Below are 22,152 nucleotides of genomic sequence, written 5' to 3' on the forward strand. Positions count from 1 at the left end.
GATGGCCTGCTCCAGATAGTACTGTGTACTGTAAACATAGAGCATGTTTTCCAGCAGGGAAGGAAATAAACCGTGGAAACACAGACCACGTTCTAAATGTCATCTTATTATATAGCGCACAAATCAGTTTTTACCAGAGCCCTATGTGAATAGGGTGCCATTTGAGACGCATCCAGGGATAAGAACCCCTACTCTACTACTACTTACCTGTCACTGTCCAGTGCAGGTTGGGGAACCTTAACTTTAGAGGGCAGGCTGTCCTCCAGGAAGCTTTTATCCAGACCCTCGTCTGGCACAAAGTCATCCACACTCTGAACGTTAGCAGGACACACGGGGGCAGGCTCCGGCTCTGAATACAGACAGCAGTGATCAGAAGAGCCTTTGATGTGTTCCAAATGGAAACCTGTTTTCACAGTGCACTACTGTGTGTTTTGACCCTATTCAAAAGTATTGCACTATATAGGGAATAGGGTGCCAATTGGGACTCATCCTTTGTTATTATTCACCAGCATAGACTTACTTACACTGACATTGTACAGTATCAGGCCTTACTCATCTCATGATGATGGTTTACATGAAAACAACCCAGCATCATGTAAGTGTGACTGTCTGGATGTGGAGAGCAAATAGGCAAACTAAACCCTTCCTTCTTAACTCTATTGAGTTAAAAGATTAATGATTTACTTCCCTCAATATAAAGTGTTGTTCCAATGCCAGGCAGGGCAGTGATCCTTACAAGCACTTCAAAGAAATCCAATTATTCAAGAAGATATCCTGTGACTACTTTCTGGTCTAATACACTCATGTGTATAACATGCATAGTCTAGTCCTTTTCCGGGCATTTAGGATAAAATATTGGACAAAACACATCGACGACAAAACGATTAAAATCAGTGGGTGGCCGTCCTATCGCCGCTGACCGGAACATTGGTCATCATTTTTTGTTAATATCCCGACGATTCTACATGTTGAACTGCCACACCACACAGGTGATCGCCAGCACTCCGCGGCCACTCGCTGCTTTTAGCCGTTCGTCTTTGCGGTGTTTATTTGCTTTAACGGACTCACCTGGCATGGTGGCAGTCACCTCTGGGGCGGGGGCGGAGCCAAAGAGGCGTGAGATCAGGCCATGTTTCTGAGGAGGCGGGGCCTGGGCAGGGCACGATGCTGGGGGAAGCGGTGACGGTCCAGGATGCTCAGGACTCGGAGCCTGCGTCAGAGTGGGGGATTGAAGCTCAGCTGTGGGGGAAACCATCCCAGCTGCCAGGGCAGGAGGCGGAGGAGAGGGCGAGGGTGAGGTGGCCTGGAGGCCGGGGACCTGGGCAGGGATGGTTGGCTGATGAGGGGTGCCAGGGCTAGAGCTGCCAGTGGAGGCCCCGCTTGGAGGAACGGTAGGGGACTGGGAGCCCGAGGGGCTCCGGCCATTGGCTGGACCAGGAGAACCATAGCCTTTACTGCGGGTCTCTATGTTCTCCAAGAAACTGCAAAACAATGGGTGCTGTGCTGTTAATACTGGCAAATCGGTGCTGCATGAAGAAAGCAAGAACATCTAAAAACATGGCTACAAGTGTTAAGGATCAAAACAAACTGATACACAGAGGGAAAATATCGCTGAACATGCCAAACAAACTGATACACAGAGGGAAAATATCGCTGAACATGCCAAACAAAGTGATACAGAGAGGGAAAATATCACATTACATTTCATAGTTTTGATCCTCAGTCTCCTGCTGCACGGTGAGCTCCTCCAGAGTGGCGTCCATGTCTAACTGGTTGGTCTCGAGCTGCCGTAACAGAGTCTCCCTCTGTAGAGATCAACAGGATGGTGGCTGGGAATGACTGACCATGAACCAGAGCACACCCTTTCACAGGGTGTGCCCGTGGTATTTCTGATCAGACCTTCCCGACCTTCACGAAATTCATTGGGGAGGCAGGTAGCCTAGTGGTTAGAGCGTCGGACTAGTAACCGAAAGATCGAATCCCCAAGCTGACAAGGTAAAAATCTATCGTTCTGCCCCTGAACTAGGCAGTTAACCAACTGTTCCCCGGTAGGCCGTCATTGTAAATAAGAATTTGTTCTTAACTGACTTGCCTAGTTAAATAAAGGTTGTATTAAAAAAAAACAAGACGGTTATGACAATAGCAAAGCTATACATTTCACAATACAATGTAGTCTAAGCTAGAACTAACCTGAAGTTGCAGGAAAGGAATGTTGAAAAATCGGTGTAAATATTTCAAACCAAATCCATTCTTCATAGAGGCTTCAGCGTAGTGAATATAAGAGGAACCCATGGGTCTGCAAGAACCATAGAAACCATCAGTCAAGTATATGGACACATTAACCATTGCAAAATTCTGGTAGCTTTACCCCAATTCCGAAGTGTGTTTATTCCCTCCTGATTCCAGGAATAATCCAACAGGGATTTCAGGAAAATCCGGACATTTTGGTAATGATAACACAACTTTGTAAACCTAATAAGACTAAAACAGAGTTAAATTCACTACCTATTCAGATTAGCGATAACCTGGCGGATGTCATCAGGTAGAATGACACGGTGGTCACCCATGTCCCTGTGGTTGCCTAGGACACACACTGGAACATGAGTGGGTACTTTGGGCAGCTCTCTCAGGATGTAGTTGAATGTCCTGCAATGACATTAAAAAAAAGAATGGAACAATTTATAGCTACTATTGTTTCTCCATAAGTGAGGAATTACAAATATGTGTGTCTCCCCATACTTGGCCCAGTTCAAAGTGAGTATAATGGTAATCTTTTTCACATTGTTCTGCTTTTGAAGCTAAGCAGTTAGAAGCCAGCCAACCACTGTGGGCTAAGTGGTTAATAGCCACACACAGGCTTACGGAAATCTAATCCCACCCATGCACATTGTTTAATTAAAGCTCATTGATTTATTAATTGAACCATGGCTACGTTCCAAATGTCACCTTATTGCCTATGTAGTGCACCACTTTTGACCAGAGCCTTATGGGCCCTGGTCATAAGTAGTTCACTTTGTAGGGATTAAGGTGCCATTTGGGATGTACTCCATGTTTATATGGACAATACTTTTGCTGTTGTTGCTATAAAGTTGATTATTTTTCAACATAAAACAAAGAATAACAGTACAAACAAAACACCAAAACTGTTCTTGAATGTCTGCCATTTTCAAAATGATATGTAGTGGAAACCTTACAGAACAGAGCGGTATACTACGAAGCAAGCTAGATCTACTTGGGGATTTTCTAAAGCTAACCAGCTTCAGTTAGCTTCCCATTCCAGCTCAGGCTTCATCCTACTATGACGGTGGATATTGCTCGTCTGCCTGCCGCTAACTGTAGCAGGCTTGTAACAGCGTGTGCATGTCGCACATGGCTATTTGAACACCGAACTCTTCACTGAGACCATGCTGAAACGTCAATCCAAAACCAAAAATCAAAATGAAAGAAAAATTATCTTGCAAATTCAGCAGGCTATGATGTGGAATGGGCTTTAAGCAGTACCGTCTTTATTTTATAATGTATCATTAATACCGTCTTTGGTGTGCTTATCAATGCACGACCACATTTCCCCCACTTCTATCACTCCTGTGGAACAGCTTGCTGCATTGTGGCCATAGACATATAATCCATTGAAGGGTTTTGGAACCTCTAAAACTGGCAATTTTACTGTTAAAAACTTCTTATGGCTGAAGGGGCAGTATTGAGTAGTTTGGATGAAAGGTGCACAGAGGTGCCCATATTAAACTGCCTGCTCCTCAGTCCCAGCTGCTAATATATGCATATTATTATTCATATTGGATAGAAAACACTCCGAAGTTTATAAAACTGTTTGAATGATGTCTGTGAATATAACAGAACTCATATTGCAGGCAAAAACCGGAGAAAAAATCCAAACAGGAAGTGGGAATTATGAGGCTGGTCGATTTTCAACCAAGATCCTATTGAAATCACAGCGAGATATGGATGAGTTTGCAATTCCTACGGCCTCCACTAGATGTCAACAGTCTGTAGAACTTTGTCTGATGCCTCTACTGTGAAGGGGGGCCGAATGAGAGGGGAATTAGTCAGGTCTGCCATGACCTGACCATGCTCTAACCATGCGCGTTCACATGAGAAGGAGCTCTGTTCCATCGCTCATCTGAAGTCAATGTAATTCGCCGGTTGGAACGTTATTCAAGATTTATGTTAAAAACATTCTAAAGATTGATTCAATACATCGTTTAACATGTTTCTACTGACTGTTACGGAACTTTTGGACATTTCGTCAGCTTTTAGGGAACGCGCTTCGTGACTTTGGATTTGTTTACCAAACGCGCTAACAAAAGTAGCTATTTGGACATAAATGATGGACATTACCGAACAAAACTAACATTTCTTGTGGAAGTGGGAGTGCATTCCGACGAAGATCAGCAAAGGTAAGTGAAGATTTATAATGCTATATATGAGTTTTGTTGACTGCACAATTTGGCGGGTAACTGTATGGCTTGCTTTTGTGGCTGAACGCTGTTTTCAGATGATTGAATATTGTGTTTTGCCGTAAAGCTTTTTGAAATCTGACACAGCGGTTGCATTAAGAACAAGTGTATCTTTAATTCTATGTAAAACATGTATCTTTCATCAAAGTTTATGATGAGTATTTATGTTATTTGACGTGGCTCTCTGCAATTTCTCCGGATATTTTGGAAGCATTTCTGAACATGGCGCCAATGTAAACTGAGGTTTTTGGATATATATCGAACAAAAACTATATGTATTGTGTAACATGAAGTCCTATGAGTGTCATCTGATGAAGATCATCAAAGGTTAGTGATTAATTTTATCTCTATTTCTGCTTTTTGTGACTCCTGTCTTTGGCTGGAAAATTTACTGTGTTTGTCTGTGATTTTGCGGTGACCTAACATAATCGTTTGTGGTGCTTTCGCTGAAAAGCCTATTTGAAATCGGACACTTTGGCGGGATTAACAACAAGATTACCTTTAAAATGGTATGAGATACATGTATGTTTGAGGAATTTTAATTATGAGATTTCTGTTGTTTGAATTTGGCGCCCTGCACTTTCACTGGCTGTTGTCATATCGATCCCGTTACCGGGTTTTCAGCCATAAGAAGTTTTAAAAGCATGGCTACGCTATCGCCGCTAGTCTCTTCTATGGGTTTATATGTCTACGGTTGGTTGCGGCTGTCATTTGCCTTTCGCAAATGTCTAAATACAATTGCGCAAAAAACGTACAGTTTGGAAAGCAAATGCTATCATTACTAAAAGTGTCATGTGATGGGTATTTTAACATTACTATATCTTTTACACACAAAAAACATTTTATTAATAAAACATTGAAAATCAGTTGTCTTCCTTAAATGAGGGGCATGATAACACAATCTTTGAGAGAGCTATCTGAGCATCTAACCGATCGCTGCCGCTGTACACAGACCATCTGTAAATAGCCCATCCAATCTACCTACCTCCTCCCCATATTGTTTTTATTTACTTTTTGCTCTTTTGCACACCAGTATTTCTACTTGCACATCATCATCATCTGCACATCTATCACTCCAGTGTTAATTTGCTAAATTGTAATTACTTCGCTACTATGGCCTATTTATTGCCTTACCTCCTCACGCCATTTGCACACACTGTATATATACTGTCACGACTTCCGCCGAAGTCGGCTCCTCTCCTTGTTCGGGCGCCGTTCGGCGGTCGACATCACCGGCTTTCTAACCATCGCCGCTCCATTTTTCATTTATCCATTTGTTTTGTCTTGTTCCCTGCACACCTGGTTTTCATTCCCCAATCACACTGCATGTATGTATTCCTCTGTTCCCCCTCATGTCTTTGTGTGAAATTGTTTTGCGTTACGTGTCAGTTTTGAGGCGCCAGACTGGTGTTCGTATATTCCGTGTTTTGCCACGAGGTATGTTTATTTGTTTGAACAATATTATTGTGACTGTTTGCGCGTTTTGCACTTTTGCCAATTGGCTGGAGGTTTTGACGCAGTGGCGTCCGTCTGTTGGTTTCTCCTGCCTAAATAAAGTGTGCACCTGTTCACAACTTTCTGCTCTCCTGCACCTGACTCCGCTACCAGTACACACACTATTGACATATACTTTTTTTCTATTGTGTTATTGACTGTACGTTTGTTTATTCCATGTGTAACTCTGTGTTGTTGTTTGTGTCGCACTGCTTTGCTTTATCTTGGCCAGGTCGCAGTTGTAAATGAGAACTTGTTCTCAACTGGCCTACCTGGTTAAATAAAGGTTAAATAAAAAAAGAGGGAGGGTATGTGATTTCACTGGTCATCAACTCATGGCTCAGACACTTCATTCAAGATAAATGGAGTTAGCCCTGAGTTAGCCTGCCCCAGAAGGATTCTTTGCCATAGAAATGTACCTGGCTAAAAGGTGAGCCACTTTCGTAAAACCGGTTATCCCGAGTTGAAAGTTACCTCGTAACTCCTCAAACCCAATACCCCTCAGCGATAAGTATAGTTATAGTTAAATATGCTTTGGGTGAATAAATATTTACTTTGGAGATGACTGCAACTATTTGAATACAGATCCCCAAAAAGTACTCATTTTTAAAACTATTTGAATACAGATCTGAGAAAGCAACTACTTAAAACAAATATTTGAATACAGATCTCAGGAAGTGACTACTTTTCTGAAACTATTAGGGCTGTATCTGGAACTGCATGTTGAAGATAGATTGCAATAGTATAGGAGATTGTGTGTGCTCTTCATTCTGACAGTCATATTTGATCTCCACAATACATTTCTATCTGAACATTTTGTAAATGTACAATCTCCTGAATGTCCATTGCCCCAGATATACATATTCAAGTCAAACCAATTAACCAATGATATTTTGTAAAGATAAGTATAAATAAGTTGTGACCCTCAACTACTGTATGGGGCTCTATTTTAACAAACCTAATGCCAGTGGTGTAAAATACTAAAGTAAAAATACTTTAAAATACTACTTCAGTTATTTTGGGTATTTGTACTTTACTATTTATATATATTTTTTTACAACTTTTACTTCACTACATTCTTAAAGAAAATAATGTACTTTTTACTCCATACATTTTCTCTGACACCCAAAAGTACTCGTTACATGTTGAATGCTTAGCAGGACAGGACAATGGTCCAACTCACACACATAAAAAGAACATCCATGGTCATCCCTACTGCCTCTAATCTGGCCGACTCACTAAACATACATGCTTCGTTTGTAAATTATGCCTGAGTGTTGGAGTGTGCCCCTGGCTATCCGTAATTTTTTTTTAAAGAAAAGAAAAGAAAATGGTGCCATCTGGTTTGCTTAATATAAGGAACTTGACATGATTTATACTTTTACATTTGATACTTAAGTATATTTTAGCAATTACATTTACTTTTGATACTTAAGTATATTTAAAACCAAATACTTTTAGACTTTTACTCAGGCAGTATTTTACTGGGTGACTTTCACTTTTACTTGAGTCATTTTCTTTTAAGGTATCTTTACTCTTACTCAAGTATGACGATTGGGTACTTTTCCCACCACTGCCTAACGCAATGGTAGATCTTAGTTCTGGCGGTAGTGCTATAGGTCCGGAGATGTCCGTTTTTTTGTTTGCATATTTGCTAAATACACTATATATGCAAAAGTATGTGGACACCCTTTCAAATTAGGGATTCGGCTATTTCAGCCACACCCGTTGCTGACAAGTGTATAAAATCAAACACACAGCAATGCAATCTCCATAGACAAACATTGGTAGTAGAATGGCCTTACTGAAGAGCACAGTGACTTTCAACGTGGCACCTTCCTTTCATAGGATGCCACCTTCCCAACAAGTCAAATTTCAACCCTGCTAGAGCTTCTCCGGTCAACTGTAAGTGCTGTTATTGTTTAGTGGAAACGTCTCGGAGCAACAACGGCTCAACCGGGAAGTGGTAGGCCACACAAGCTCACAGAACAGGACCGCCGAGTGCTGAAGCGTGTAAAAAATCGTCTGGTTACAACACTCACTCCCGAGTTCCAAACCTCTCCCGGAAACAACGTCAGCACAAGAACTGTTCGCTGGGAGCTTCAGGAAATGGGTTTCCATGGCCAAGCAGTGGGGCACAACCCTAAGATCACCAGGCGCAATGCCAAGAGTCGCCTGGAGTGGTGTAAAGTTCGATGTCATTGGACTCTGGAGCAGTGGAAGTGCGTTCTCTGGAGTGATTGAATCACGCTTCACCATCTGGCAGTCCGACGGACGAATCTGGGTTTGGCGGATGCCAGGAGCACGCTACCTGCCCCAATGCATAGTGCCAACTGTAAAGTTTAGTGGAGGAGGAATAATGGTCTGGGGCTGTTTTTCATGGTTCAGGCTAGGCCCCTTAATTCCAGTGAAGGGAAATCTTAATGCTACAGCATACAATGACATTCTAGATGATTCTGTGCTTCCAACTTTGTGGCAACAGTTTGGGGAAGGCCCTTTCCTGTTTCAGCATGACAATGCCCCGTGCACAAAGCGAGGTCCACACAGAATTGGTTTGTCCACATCAGTTTGGAAGAACTTGATTGGCCTGCACAGAGCCCTGATTACCTTCATTAGGCTATTGATAAGGCCTAAAAATACAGCGTATAATTCCAATCAAATTGTAATAAAAATGTCTAAATACAGTCACAGGCACCATAATTGCTCCCCGTGGGCGTATAATACAGACAATCCAATTTAGACTATGGAGGGTTTTTACGCACATCCAAACTTGTCACAGGACTTGGACAAAGATCCTATATAAAGAGAAAGGGGGAATGTCCACTGACCATTATACTGCTCCCAAATGTAATGTTTTATAAACATCATAGAACCATCTTACAGAACATATTTGCACTTCTCCAGAAATAGGAGCCAAAATTGCATAGCATTTGAGCCATATACGTTCTCACCATAAACCCGCGGATGGTGAATCTTTCTAAGTTTGTTTTTTGTTTAATTTGAAAAAAACAAACAATCACTGTTTGAAAACAACAACATTTTCTAAACAGGATCAGGTCAGAAGCATGATGTCATAAATCGCATCTCTAGTTCCATGACCATAAGGCAATGTGTGCACACTTAGTCCTAAGGGCTATTCGGCAAGAGGCATGGATGTTTGTCCTATCCATTGAAGTTTATTAACCAGTATACAATAACCATACAACAGACCTAGTTATAACAAACATGTAGCCAATCTAGTTTTTTATTTTATTTTTTACATTGAATAAGTAATTGGCTTCGTCAACACACATTGAATTCGCATTTCGAAAATGCACTGCATGTTCGAGGCATAGACAATTGGACATTGCCTAAATGTTCTACCACGATTACCCGACCATCGCTGTCGATATGGCCTGTTATTGACTTTGCCATGTGAAAGGTAAACAAACAAACAGGCAAATAGCCTAGGCTACAAGCGGATTCAGCACCAAGGACATTGATTGTAATTCCCGCGATTTGACAGTTAGGTCCAACAGATGAAAATGGAAGATGCAATTTTTTAAAACAAAATGATAAAGGAAAAACAAAACAATAAACTGTCTTTTGTAATAACTTCATGTTCCTAAACAGACTTCCAACAGTCACTGACACCTTTCATTTAATAGGCATTGCACATAGGCCTAATGAGTCCAAACTTCTCACAGAAGCTAGACAAAAATAATGTCCAGTATAAAGAATGCATGCTTTATATGATTAAATAAACATAAATGTATAGTTACAGTAAACTCAAAATGTAGCCATGGATGTGTTACTCATTTTAAGTTGGATGTTACATTAGTTTGTAAGATAGCCTTAACTTATGGCTATTTACTGTATTACAAAAGTAATATTGCAAACAAATATCAACATTTAAAGGAGATATATTTACTGCTTGGATAGTTCCATCTGAGCCACTGGCTTAATCACATTCTTAACTTTTATTTCTGGTTGAATTGTGTTTGGTTTTCAACACAACTAAGCGAGCTGATATAAGACAAGTAAATTACCAACCCTGGCACCACGATTGGAAAATTGCAGAGCGCTGGCTTTTACAAGTCGAAATTGCCAAAGAGTGTGTTTTTGAGACTAGTGCCGCCTTAACGCCAGCCAAAAATAGAGCCCTATGACTCCTTCAACATGCCACTGAAAAGGTTGAAAGCTGCAATTAATTTGAAGATACCTGAAAATAATTCAAAGCGGCAAGTTGGATGCTTAGCAAAATCAACTTCGAACCTCTTTGTCCATCTGAGGGGAAGTGTTCTTGTTTAAAGTACACACTATACCGTTGTGAAAGGAATGGTTTACTCAGAATACAAACGAACATGATTTTCCACCTACCTTGGCTGCAGTTGATTCAACAAGGCAGTTTTGGGATATTTTGTTTCCTTTTGACAATACTTTGTTACTGTTATCATTCTCAGAACATTAAACTGTTCTTGTGCCTGTGTAATAAAACTGTAATTACTTTTGGAGCAACATTTTATTAGCATGTTGTCATAATACTTTGGTAATTGTATTTTAATTCCATAGCAATGAGATTCGTTTTTGTAACTACTGTACACAAGAGAAATAGTGACGGTTCCTTATTCCACTTGTAATAACTATTATGTAATTATAAAGCAATTGTCAGTACTATGTAATAACAATGTTGCTATTGTAACAATCACAAAAAGTGGTCTACTGTAATGTTGATGTGATTTCATGTCCCTCATGTATTTCATTCTATGCTATATTAAGACCCATATCTAAGATCCCTCTAAACCATGTGCTTATGATCATACTGTATATTTAGACTAATTCAACTGCCAACAAATAAATATGTTTTTGTTTTCAAATAACTTAACTATTATTTAGTTTTCTGAGAGGTATTCAAAATGTTCTAATATTATTTGTTTTTCTGAGATCTGTATCTGAATATCAAAGAAAATAGTTGCCTTTTAGTTGAAACTATATATAAACTATATTTGATTACCTTGACTATTTGAAAAGTTGGTATTTTCAAATAAACTACAAAATACAAGTATTTTCTGCCCAGGTCTGAAACCTTGTAACTAATGTATTGAATGTTTGTACAATGCACGACACTGACTCTTACCATTGCTTGGTAATGTCAAACATCATGATCACACCGTTGCAGTTCTTGTAAACATCGAGGAACTCTGCATCCAAGGCCACTTCGTCAGACTGCAACAAATCAAGCGTTATTAATTAGATTATTGAACATGAATGAGTCTTATGAGAATGTGACCTTTGTTTACATCTTACTAGCTACTATACAAAAAAATGCCGCAGGGAGACTCCTTAGACGACCCAAATAAAGGAAAAGACATCTATTGTTCTCTTAAACGTTCTCAGCATGTGATAATCACCTCTTGGGTTTCATTCTCTACTTTCAAAGTGTCCCCTCGCTTTTTACCTCTGCCTGTGGGAAAGCAGAATGTCAAGAAGCTGCAATTCAGAACATAAAACTGGACATAACATTGAACTATTGCCTTCAAGTGTTAACAATGTGAGAAGGCCATACCATAGAAATAGAATGACTAGAATGGGTATCCCATTTCAAATAAATGGGTCTAATGTGGTCTGAGGGGCTATTCTCGTTCTAGTGATTATACTTATATGAGCCCTACATACAGTATGATTACACATGGCATTTATTTTAAAACACAAAAACTTGAATCGCTTTATTTTATAGCTTTGATGTTAGCAAAGTGCAGCAAATACAGTAGTAACAGAAGCAGAAAAGCTCTTGTTATATTTTAATTGGCAAACATACTCAATTCTGTTCTTTCAAAAAGTGAGAGTCAAACCTTTCTTGACTGTAGCTCCAGGTTATTGTACACAAAGTAGTCAAACAGAACATTTTCTAGCAAGCAATCAGCCATATTTCTATTTCAGCCACGCTGCAAACTAAGCAAGGACTAACCTTCACTGTGTTTGCATTCAGATAACACAGAAGCACAAGAGGGACAAACCCACTGCACACAAACAAATAACTTCTAGGAACTACACACAGTGACTCTCACCTACACCCTCAGGGAGAGGGTATTTTTGGCCTGAGGCAAGTGCAAGAGAGGAGCAAGAAAAACAAAATTAATATAGTGAGGAGAAAAACATCCACAGACAGAAGACTCTTGAACATTTCTGAAAATAATTTGCAATAGGCACAGATGGACAATGGGATAATACAAAATACATGGGCACTTCTAATACAGCAGTAGGTAGATGTCAATTGAATGACTCATGTGAGTCTCACGCATGCACCCAAAGTAAGGAATCCCACTGACCTTTATCCACCACGTCCCACACTTCCACCTTGACCACGTCATCAGTGGCTGAGGGATAGAGAAAGTCATCACAACAAGCATCACAACAGACAAAGCCTGTCCCATACTCAAGCTCTAACCACTAGTATGTGTCCCAAGGCTCCATACTCAAGCTCTAACCACTAGTATGTGTCCCAAGGCTCCATACTCAAGCTCTAACCACTAGAATGTGTCCCAAGGCTCCATACTCAAGCTCTAACCACTAATATGTGTCCCAAGGCTCCATACTCAAGCTCTAACCACTAGTATGTGTCCCAAGGCTCCATACTCAAGCTCAAACCACTAGAAGGTGTCCCAAGGCTCCATACTAAAGCTCCAACCAATAGAATGTGTCCCAAGGTTCCATCCTCAAGCTCTAACCACTAGTATGTGTCCCAAGGCTCCATACTCAAGCTCTAACCACTAGTATGTGTCCCAAGGCTATGTGCACTAGGACTTGGCGATATGGCCAAAATATCAAATTTAAATAGTTTTCAGATTTTTGACGGAATTTTATGTATTTGAATAATAAAAGTGCACTTTCACCACACTGTGAAGTTCATCATAACATATTTGATCTGTAGCTTAATAAACTGCATGCTTTCCTGAGTCGTAGTTGAAGGACCACACAATATATCGTCGGGTGACTCCAAGTTTACTTTGATATGATGGTTATTACAGTTGAAGTCGGAAGTTTACATACACTTAGGTTGGAGTCATTAAAACTCGTTTTTCAACCACTCCACAAATTTCTTGTTAACAAACTATAGTTTTGGCAAGTCGGTTAGGAAATCTACTTTGTGCAAGACACAAGTAATTCTTCCAACAATTGTTTACAGACAGATTATTTCACTTATAATTAACTACATCACAATTCCAGTGGGTCAGAAGTTTACATACACTAAGTTGACTGTGCCTTTAAACAGCTTTGAAAATTCCAGAAAATGATGTCATGGCTTTAGAAGCTTCTGATAGGCTAATTGACATCATTTGAGTCAATTGGAGGTGTACCTGTGGATGTATTTCAAGGCCTACTTTCAAACTCAGTGCCTCTTTGCTTGACATTATGGGTAAATAAAAAGAAATCAGCCAAGACCTCAGAAAAAATTTTGTTCATCCTTGGGAGCAAAAAAAGTCTGGTTCATCCTTGGGAGCAATTTCCAAACGCCTGAAGGTACCACGTTCATCTGCACAAACAATAGTACGCAAGTATGAACACCATGGGACCACGCATCCGTCATACTGCTCAGGAAGGAGACGCGTTCTGTCTCCTAGAGATGAACGTACTTTGGTGCGAAAAGTGCAAATTAATCCTAGAACAACAGTAAAGGACCTTGTGAAGATGCTGGAGAAAACAGGTACAAAAGTATCTATATCCACAGTAAAACGAGTCCTATATCGACATAACCTGAAAGGCCGCTCAGCAAGGAAGAAACCACTGCTCCAAAACCGCCATAAAAAAGCCAGACTACGGTTTGCAACTGCACATGGGGACAAAGATCATACTTTTTGGAGAAATGGCCTCTGGTCTGATGAAACAAAAATAGAATTGTTTGGCCATAATGACCATCGTTATGTTTGGAGGAAAAAGGGGGAGGCTTGCAAGCCGAAGAACACCATTCCAACCGTGAAGCACGGGGGTGGCAGCATCATGTTGTGGGGGTGCTTTGCTGCAGGAGAGACTGGTGCACTTCACAAAATAGATGGTATCATGAGGGAGGAAAATGATGTGGATATATTGAAGTAACATCAGTCAGGAAGTTAAAGCTTGGTTGCAAATGGGTCTTCCAAATGGACATTGACCCCATGCATACTTCCAATGTTGTGGCAAAATGGCTTAAGGACAACAAAGTCAAGGTATTGGAGTGGCCATCACAAAGCCCTGACCTCAATCCCATTGAAAATATGTGGGCAAAACTGAAAAAGCACGTGCGAGCAAGAAGGCCTACGAACCTGCCTGTTACACCAGCACTGTCAGGATGAATAGGCCAAAATTCACCCAACTTATTGTGGGAAGCTTGTGGAAGGCTACCCGAAACGTTTGACCCAAGTTAAACAATTTAAAGGCAATACTACCAAATACTAATTGAGTGTATGTAAACTTCTGACCTACTGGAAATGTGATGAAAGAAATAAAAGCTGAAATAAATACTTCTCTCTACTATTATTCTGACATTTCACATTCTTAAAATAAAGTGGTGATCCTAACTGACCTAAGACAGGTAATTTTTACTAGGATTAAATGTCAGAAATTGTGAAAAACTAAGTTTAAATGTATTTGGCTAAGTTGTATGTAAACTTCCAACTTCAACTGTATATCAATATTTGCGAATAAAGGCGTTTCCACCGCCGTTTCTCTCATAATACATTTTACACACAAAAAGATCCCAACTTGTCTTGTGTAATTTGTTTCGTCGACATTTGGAAAGTTTACTGACAAATGTTCTGTTTGCTGTCTCCATTTGCTGTTTCCATCAGCCTTTTGTGACATTTTTTATCCGACATGAACTTTACTCGCTTAAAAAAGTTGGATGGAAACCTGGTTTATGAACACGTAGGATACATTTGGAAAGTATTCAGACCTCTTCCCTTTTTCCACATTTATTTACGTTACAGCCTTTTCTAAAATTGATTAATTACTTTTTTTCTCATCAATCTACACACAATACCCCATAATGACAAAATGAAAACAGGATTTTGCAAATTTATTACAAATAAAAAACAGAAATACCTTATTTACAAAAGTATTCAGACCCTTTGCTTTGAGACTCGAAATTGAGCTCAGGTGCATCCTGTTTTCATTGATCACCCTTGAGATGTTTCTGCAACTTGATTGGAGTCCATCTGTGGTCAATTCAATTGATTGGACATGATTTGGAAAGGCACACCCCTGTCTATATGAGGTCCCACAGTTGACAGTGCATGTCAGAGCAAAAACCAAGCCATGAGGTCGAAGGAATTGTTCGTTGAGCTAAGAGACAGGATTGTGTCAAGGCACAGATCTGGGGAAGGGTAACAAAAAATGTCTGCAGCATTGAAGGTCCCCAAGAACAGTGGCCTCCATCATTCTTCAATAGAAGAAGTTTGGAACCGCCAAGACTCTTCCTAGAGCTGGCCGCACGGACAAGTGAGCAATCGGGGGAGAAGGGCCTTGGTCAGGGAGAGGGAGGTGAACACGATGGTCCCTCTGACAGAGCTGCAGAGTTCCTCTGTGGAGATGGGAGAACCTTCCAGAAGGACAACCATCTCTGCAGCACTCCACCAATCAGGCCTTTATGGTAGAGTGGCCAGACAGAAGCCACTCCTCAGTAAAAGGCACATGACAACCCGCTTATAGTTTGCCAAAAGGCACCTAAAGGACTCTCAGAACATGGTCTGGTCTGATGAAACCAAGATTGAACTATTTGGCCTGAATGCCAAGCATCACGTCTGGAGGAAACCTCGCACCATCCCTACGGTGAAGCATGATGGTGGCAGCATCATGCTGTGGGGATGTTTTTCAGCGGCAGGAACTGGGAGACTAGTCAGTATCGAGGGAAAGATGAACGGAACAAAGTACAGAGAGATCCTTGATGAAAATCTGATCCAGAGCGCTCAGGACCTCAGACTTCGGGACAAGTCTCTGAATGTCCTTGAGTGGCCCAGCCAGAGCCTGGACTTGAACCCGATCGAACATCTCTGGAGAGACCTGAAAATAGCTGTGCAGCAACGCTCCCCATCCAACCTGACAGAGCTTGAGAGGATCTGCAGAGAAGAATGGGAGAAAGTCCCCAAATACAGGTGTGCAAAACTTGTAGCGTGATACTCAAGAAGACTCGAGGCTGTAATCACTGCCAAAGGTGCTTCAACAAAGTACTGAGTAAAGGGTCTGAATACTTATAAATTTGCTACAATTTCTAAAAACCTGTTTTTGCTTTGTCATTATGGGGTGTTGCGTGTCGATTGAAGAGGGGGGAAAAAACAATTTAATCAATTTTAGAATAAGGCTGTAATGTAACAAAATGTGGAAAATGGAAAGGAGTCTGAATAATTTCTGAATGCACTGAACATTTTCATAAACCAGGTTTCCATCCAACCTTTTTATGCCAGTAAAGTACAAGTCGGATAAAAAATGTCACGACAGGCCTGATTGAAACAGCACATAGAAACAGCAAACAACTGTGCTTTTTCACAAGTACCCAGTTTTTTAAAAGGTTATCTGGATTTTGCCTATCGTATAGGATTAAATGCATAGAAATAGAAACTGTTTGTGAGAATAGGTCTATTGTGGTCTGGATGTACACAAGAGATGTGTGTTCACCATCGCACTATTGACACAAAACACTTGTAGGCAAAGCTATTGATCTAGCTAACTACGCAAGGCTATTTCTCAAACCTAGTGGGCTTACCTAGATATTATTTACCTTTATATGTGCCATGTTCAACTGAAGTGAATTACAGTTGCAGGAGCAGGAAAAATACACGTCAGAAATATACAATGACAACATGTTGGCATAATTAGATACTGTAGGCTAAGCCTGGGGTGATTAAAAAAACCATAGGACTAAAACATAGATACATGTGTGTAAGTAAAGAGCCCAATTCTCTTACTTTTGTAGTTCCAATGGATGCTGGTTGCCTGGATCTCTTGAGTGGGTATGTAGTCATCCGTGAATTTCTTTCCTTGAAGTCGATGCCATAGAGTGCTCTTGCCAGTATTTCGGTCTCCGCGGATAACTATTTTCACTTGGAAGAAATAACGAAACAAAGTAAGACTAGCCTGCCTCTAAATATATGTACAGTAGCCTATATTCTATAATACATATTGCTATGAGCGTAACAAAATATGTATCACTTACTGTTGTATTGTACTCCTTTGGCAAAGCGTCTCTGTAAACTCTGGTTCATGGACTGCATGCCAGCAGGGATGCTCTTGTCTCTCGGCTGGCCTGGTTCAGAACCAACTAACTTCTTCAAAGCTGAAAACATCTTGACAGGAAGCTGATCTAACTAACCCTGTCAGAAATGTGTGAAATATAGTGTATTTGACTGAAACAAAATGGTGGAAGAGTTTCTAGACTACTGATGTAGATTTAAATGTTATATTGAGTGATGATCTGATCAACACAAGTAGGCCTAAGCTATGAATCCAGAAATTTAAAGTAGTACTGTATTTTCGTACACAGAAGTAGCATTACCCCCCATCAGGAAGATACATGGGTAGGTAGGTAAGCTTGCATATTTCAGTATACGACTAGATTTTTCTACTAAGAGGATTCCTCAAGGGCAGACAATAACTTTATCAGTTATCGGTTTCTTCTCTCATGTGGTTTTGGGTTACGATCATCTGCAAGAAAGAAACCACATGCGAAATTGAACTACCAGTGTTTCCCCTATTTGCATTTAGCAGTAGCGCAGCATTTAACAGTTTTAGTGGGGGTTCCCCCAATTCTCGCATATTGGCGAATAAGTGATTTGAAAGTCTAGGTTTGAGATAAAATATGTCACAAATTACTGTTGAAAAAGGCTTGCTCCAAATTCCCATTGGAACACAGCCATTTTAAAAGTGCAGGGCTTGTGCAACGTGCCATACCTTTTTCGTCTTACAGGAATGATAAACATATGAGGAGAAAGCTGAAGTCTACCTATCCATTGATTGTAAATATATCCGCTGTCCGGTTCCCAGTTCGTCCACTAGATTGCAGTAGGAGATCACAAAGTCTCTTGGCCACTTGAAACCAGTTGCGTCTGGTTTGGGTAGTGAGTCACTGTGCCAAAATTGCTGAATGGATTTTCACGCCTGACATCTTAATACAACCTTAGTAATCAGGGCTTTCACATTATTGAGTTTGTCTTTTTGAAAAAAGACACAGGTGAAGAAAATTCAAACGTATTTTCCTATTCCTATGAACGCTGAGCTAGCTAAACATAGCGTGTATACAAGGTAAGGTGGCTGAAGAAGAAAATGCGTTGCTTTATGACTATCAGGGTGTACCCTTTCCATGCATACTAAATGTTTGTACTTTCAGTTACTTGACCTACATTGCAGGAATATGACCATAGTGATTTATGATTTAAAAAAAAAAAGATAATTACCTGCAATTCTACATATTTTTTACATGGCTTAGGCTTATGACCAGGGTGAAAAATAAAAAAATTCAAACCACAGGTCAGGTGTATTCAGGATGCTTGGAACATGAAATGAACACTCAAAATTCAACAACTTTGTTACTTAGACATTTTTGGGGGATGAAATTTAAAGTATGTAAACATTGTTTGGGTGGTTTGACACTACTCAAACAGTAATGAAATTAGATAGGGAGATAGGCAAATTCTAGAAACAGCAGGAAGGGTTGAACCAGTGATTGATCCCTGTTCTCTGGTGGAAAGTTGTATGTGGCACGTACCAGGGAGTTACCACTACACACCAAGGCTCTACAGGAAATAATAATATTAATCAAAATCACCCAACCTTCAAGAAAAATCTAATGAATATCAGTACTAATGATAGTACTAAATCTAATGAATATCAGTACTCAGGTGGTTTATGCCTACTAGTTGAAGATCCTTGCCATCATCTTACTCTACATAGACAAAATATGATGCGTTTATGAGTTGTGAGTCCCCCTACCATCCCTGCCTAGCATGTGCACAATACTACACTTTCTAAAACAACCTCAGACATCCGGAAAACGCCTTCGTCCATTAACTCTTAAATGTAATATAATGGAACAGTCATGATCAAGGGCTAGTGAAAACCGATTCTTGACTATTCAGATTTTTCAACTGAGCAATAGGGTAACTTACATAACAGTATATTTTTCTAATATTGTCAGTGTTAACCAAAGATAACAGTGTAACACTTTTCCTTGGGCATCAGCTGATACAAGGTATACTGAACAAAAATATAAATGCAACAATTTCAACTATTTTACTGAGTTACAGTTCATATAAGGAAATCAGTCAATTAAAATGAATTCATTAGGCCCTAATCTATGGATTTCTCATGACTGGGCAGAGGCACAGCCATGGTTGGGCCTGGGAGGGTTTTATTTCTTATTAAACCTTTATTTAACTAGGCAAGTCAGTTAAGTATAGGCCCACCCACTGGGGAGCCATTTCCCCCACAAAAGAGCTTTATTTCAGACAGAAATACTCCTCCGTTTCATCAGCTGTCCGGGTGGCTGGTCTCAGACAATCCCGCAGGTGAAGAAACCAGATGTGGAGGTCCTGGGCTGGCGTGGTTACACGTGGTCTGCGGTTGTGAGTCCGGTTGGACGTACTGACAAATTCTCTAAAACAACGCTGGAGGAGGCGTATGGTAGAAAAATGAACATTAAATTCTCTGGAAACAGCTTTGGTGGCCATTCCTGCAGTCAGCATGCCAATTGCACACTCCCTCAAAGCTTGAGACATCTGTGTTGTGTGACAAAACTGCACATTTCAGTGGCCTTTTATTGTTCCCAGCACAAGTGGCACTTGTGTAACGATCATGCTGTTTAATAATCTTCTTGAAATGCCACACCTGTCAGGTGGATGGATTATCTTGGCAAAGGAGAAATGATCACTAACTGGGACGTAAACAAATTTGTGCACAACAATTCAGAGAAATAAGCTTTTGTGCATATGGAACATTTCTTGGATCTTTTATTACAGCTCATGAAACATGGGACCAACACTTTCCATGTTGCGTTTATAATTTTTGTTCAGTATAGTAACAGTTAGCTAGCTAGCCGGCAGAGTCTGGTGTAACTAGGGAACACGTTAGCTACCTAGCTAGTGTGATGTTGATCTAACTATCTGATATGCCCTCGGATTATATTACTTTGTTAACTAGCTAACGTTTGATAGCTACCTGCTTACCTGTTTTGCGATTGCATCTAATAGTCACAAACTCACCGGCACATATGCTGCCATGACTAATGTGTATACTACCTAGTTTATGACGTTATTGACGATGTGGCTTGTTAGTTAGCATCACGATAAAGTAGCTTGCTAGCGGTAACATTGGATTACGTTGACAGTGCTGAGTGGTGTCCTAAAAATACCCACCGGCAATCAAAGGATTCTTCAATGTAGCAAAGGTGACATGGTTATTTCCAAATCCAACTCCTCCTGATGCACGTGAAAGACGCTAACGTTACACACTCTTAGCTAAACAGCTTGCTTCCTGGTGGCACCATAGATACTTTTGAGGAGATAGGAACCTCCATTGGAATCGTATTAACGCCCATTGTGTGAGAAGCCCCTGTGCATTTCCGGGCCGGGCTCGATGTGGGCGGAGTCAAACGTCGGGTCCGGTCTCAATGTGGGCGGAGTCAAACGCGTTTAAACCGAACCCTTCCCATCTCCTTCAAGGTTACCCAAATTGAGGTAAACGTCAACGAATCTTAATCGAACTTAACCTACATGGAAAAAAATATAAACCATGGAAGTAAGTGAGACTGTCATTATGCATAATGTACTTTGTAATATTCATGTTATACCAGTGTAGTGGTATATCTTTATATGACCCAACTACCGCACCGATTTTAGCATAGCGTTAATTAGCACCCATTTGCACGTGAGCTAGCTAATTGCTCACAATGAGGGAATCTTATTTGGACAAATTTTCCTACTTGAGCAATAAGCCTAGGTTTACATGTACAGTTATGTAATCGATTTGATCGTTGATTTTTCCTGTGTTTCTTCGATGTATGCGTTGTTGTGTTTGGCTGGCTCTAAATGTGTATCGTTGATGCCATTCCCTTAGTTACACATAGTGAGTCTACACGGCCTACACAGTGTATATACAATAATGAAATCACCTGGTCCCAACATACATGACAAGTCAAGAAAAGTCATTTTAACTTGTCCACACTGCAAACTGAAGTTAAAAAAATAAACTTCAAAACACATTTACGAAGAAAGCATACACATTGCTTTGAAACTGTGTCCAAGGAAAGATTTTTGGCATGTGAGTGCATTGTGAGAAATGGTGTGTTTGCAGTCAAATACATTTTCTGGTCCAGCAACACCAATAAATGTTGTGAAAAAATACTTGGGCTAATTCAGTTCCAACTGTGTTCAAACCTGTTATGCATGCTGGAGTATTAAAAAGCTGCTGAATTGTACTTTTTCTTTACTTTCACACACACTGTGTTCACAGAAACATTGCTTGGATCTTGTTCCCTGGACCTTGGAGGACTTTTGGTGTGGATGATGTTCAGGTTAGATAGTCCTTTAAATTGTTCCACTGAACTGTACCATTTGATTGTCATTCCTTTATTGAAAATTGTACGTTCACACCGCAGGGCCTACCAAAGCAAGGTTTCTCAAACAACCGTGGGGTGTTTGTTTTGATGGTAAGATGCTGGCTATTCAGTTTTATGTTAGTCCTATTTTCTGTTATAACAATGCATGAAAATGTGTTATTTCTGTGCTTGCAGCATGTAAAACACACTATTGTTATTGCTCATACTTTTTCTTGTTTATTATTCTTGACACTTTGGGACCTATTTCCTACAGTTTTTACACAATTCATACATCAAACTCCTGCAGAGCTGGATGCTGGTGTGACATGCAGTGACTTCTTGAGGGGGTGTATTATTTATTGTTATAACTATCAAACGTAACAACCTACTCTTAACTTACAGTAAGCTCTGTACATTGCAATGGAAGCACAGTGTGATTTCACTGAGCTATGTATAAATTATGAAATTCTCATCACTAATGGATATGTTTTTTGGGATCCCCATCTGTTTTTATTTAATTTATTTTTTCAAAGCCTAATTTGCTGCATGTTTTCCTATGGTGGTGCTTGGTTCTCCTGTAGAACTTTCCTATGCTGTAACATTATAAAAGTGTTTAATTTGCATCCTTAAAATCAAATGCTTCGC

General features: G+C 40.2%; 1 protein-coding gene across 3 annotated transcripts in view; it reads right to left on the minus strand.

Annotated features, from left to right (window-relative positions):
• rabl6b (RAB, member RAS oncogene family-like 6b) overlaps window positions 1-20,517 on the minus strand; it is a 27,503-nt gene extending 6,986 nt beyond the window's left edge. Inside the window, exons 1-12 of one of the 3 annotated variants that reach the window (XM_038986790.1) lie at window positions 20,327-20,517; window positions 17,134-17,290; window positions 16,886-17,020; window positions 12,278-12,325; window positions 12,017-12,046; window positions 11,360-11,412; window positions 11,086-11,174; window positions 2,506-2,646; window positions 2,191-2,296; window positions 1,702-1,805; window positions 1,069-1,481; window positions 208-349 (exon numbers count right to left, since the gene is read on the minus strand). In XM_038986790.1, coding sequence (XP_038842718.1) covers window positions 208-349; window positions 1,069-1,481; window positions 1,702-1,805; window positions 2,191-2,296; window positions 2,506-2,646; window positions 11,086-11,174; window positions 11,360-11,412; window positions 12,017-12,046; window positions 12,278-12,325; window positions 16,886-17,020; window positions 17,134-17,263 — 1,391 coding nt within the window. In that variant the 5' untranslated portion in view covers window positions 17,264-17,290; window positions 20,327-20,517. Of the gene's footprint in view, window positions 1-207; window positions 350-1,068; window positions 1,482-1,701; window positions 1,806-2,190; window positions 2,297-2,505; window positions 2,647-11,085; window positions 11,175-11,359; window positions 11,413-12,016; window positions 12,047-12,277; window positions 12,326-16,885; window positions 17,021-17,133; window positions 17,291-20,326 lie in introns of those variants that run through there. The other 2 variants (XM_038986851.1, XM_038986924.1) reach the window with 2 other exon arrangements.
• Window positions 20,518-22,152: the final 1,635 nt, after the last annotated feature.

This window comes from Salvelinus namaycush, chromosome 1, assembly GCF_016432855.1.
Source record: "Salvelinus namaycush isolate Seneca chromosome 1, SaNama_1.0, whole genome shotgun sequence".
In the NCBI taxonomy this organism is placed as follows: domain Eukaryota; kingdom Metazoa; phylum Chordata; class Actinopteri; order Salmoniformes; family Salmonidae; genus Salvelinus; species Salvelinus namaycush.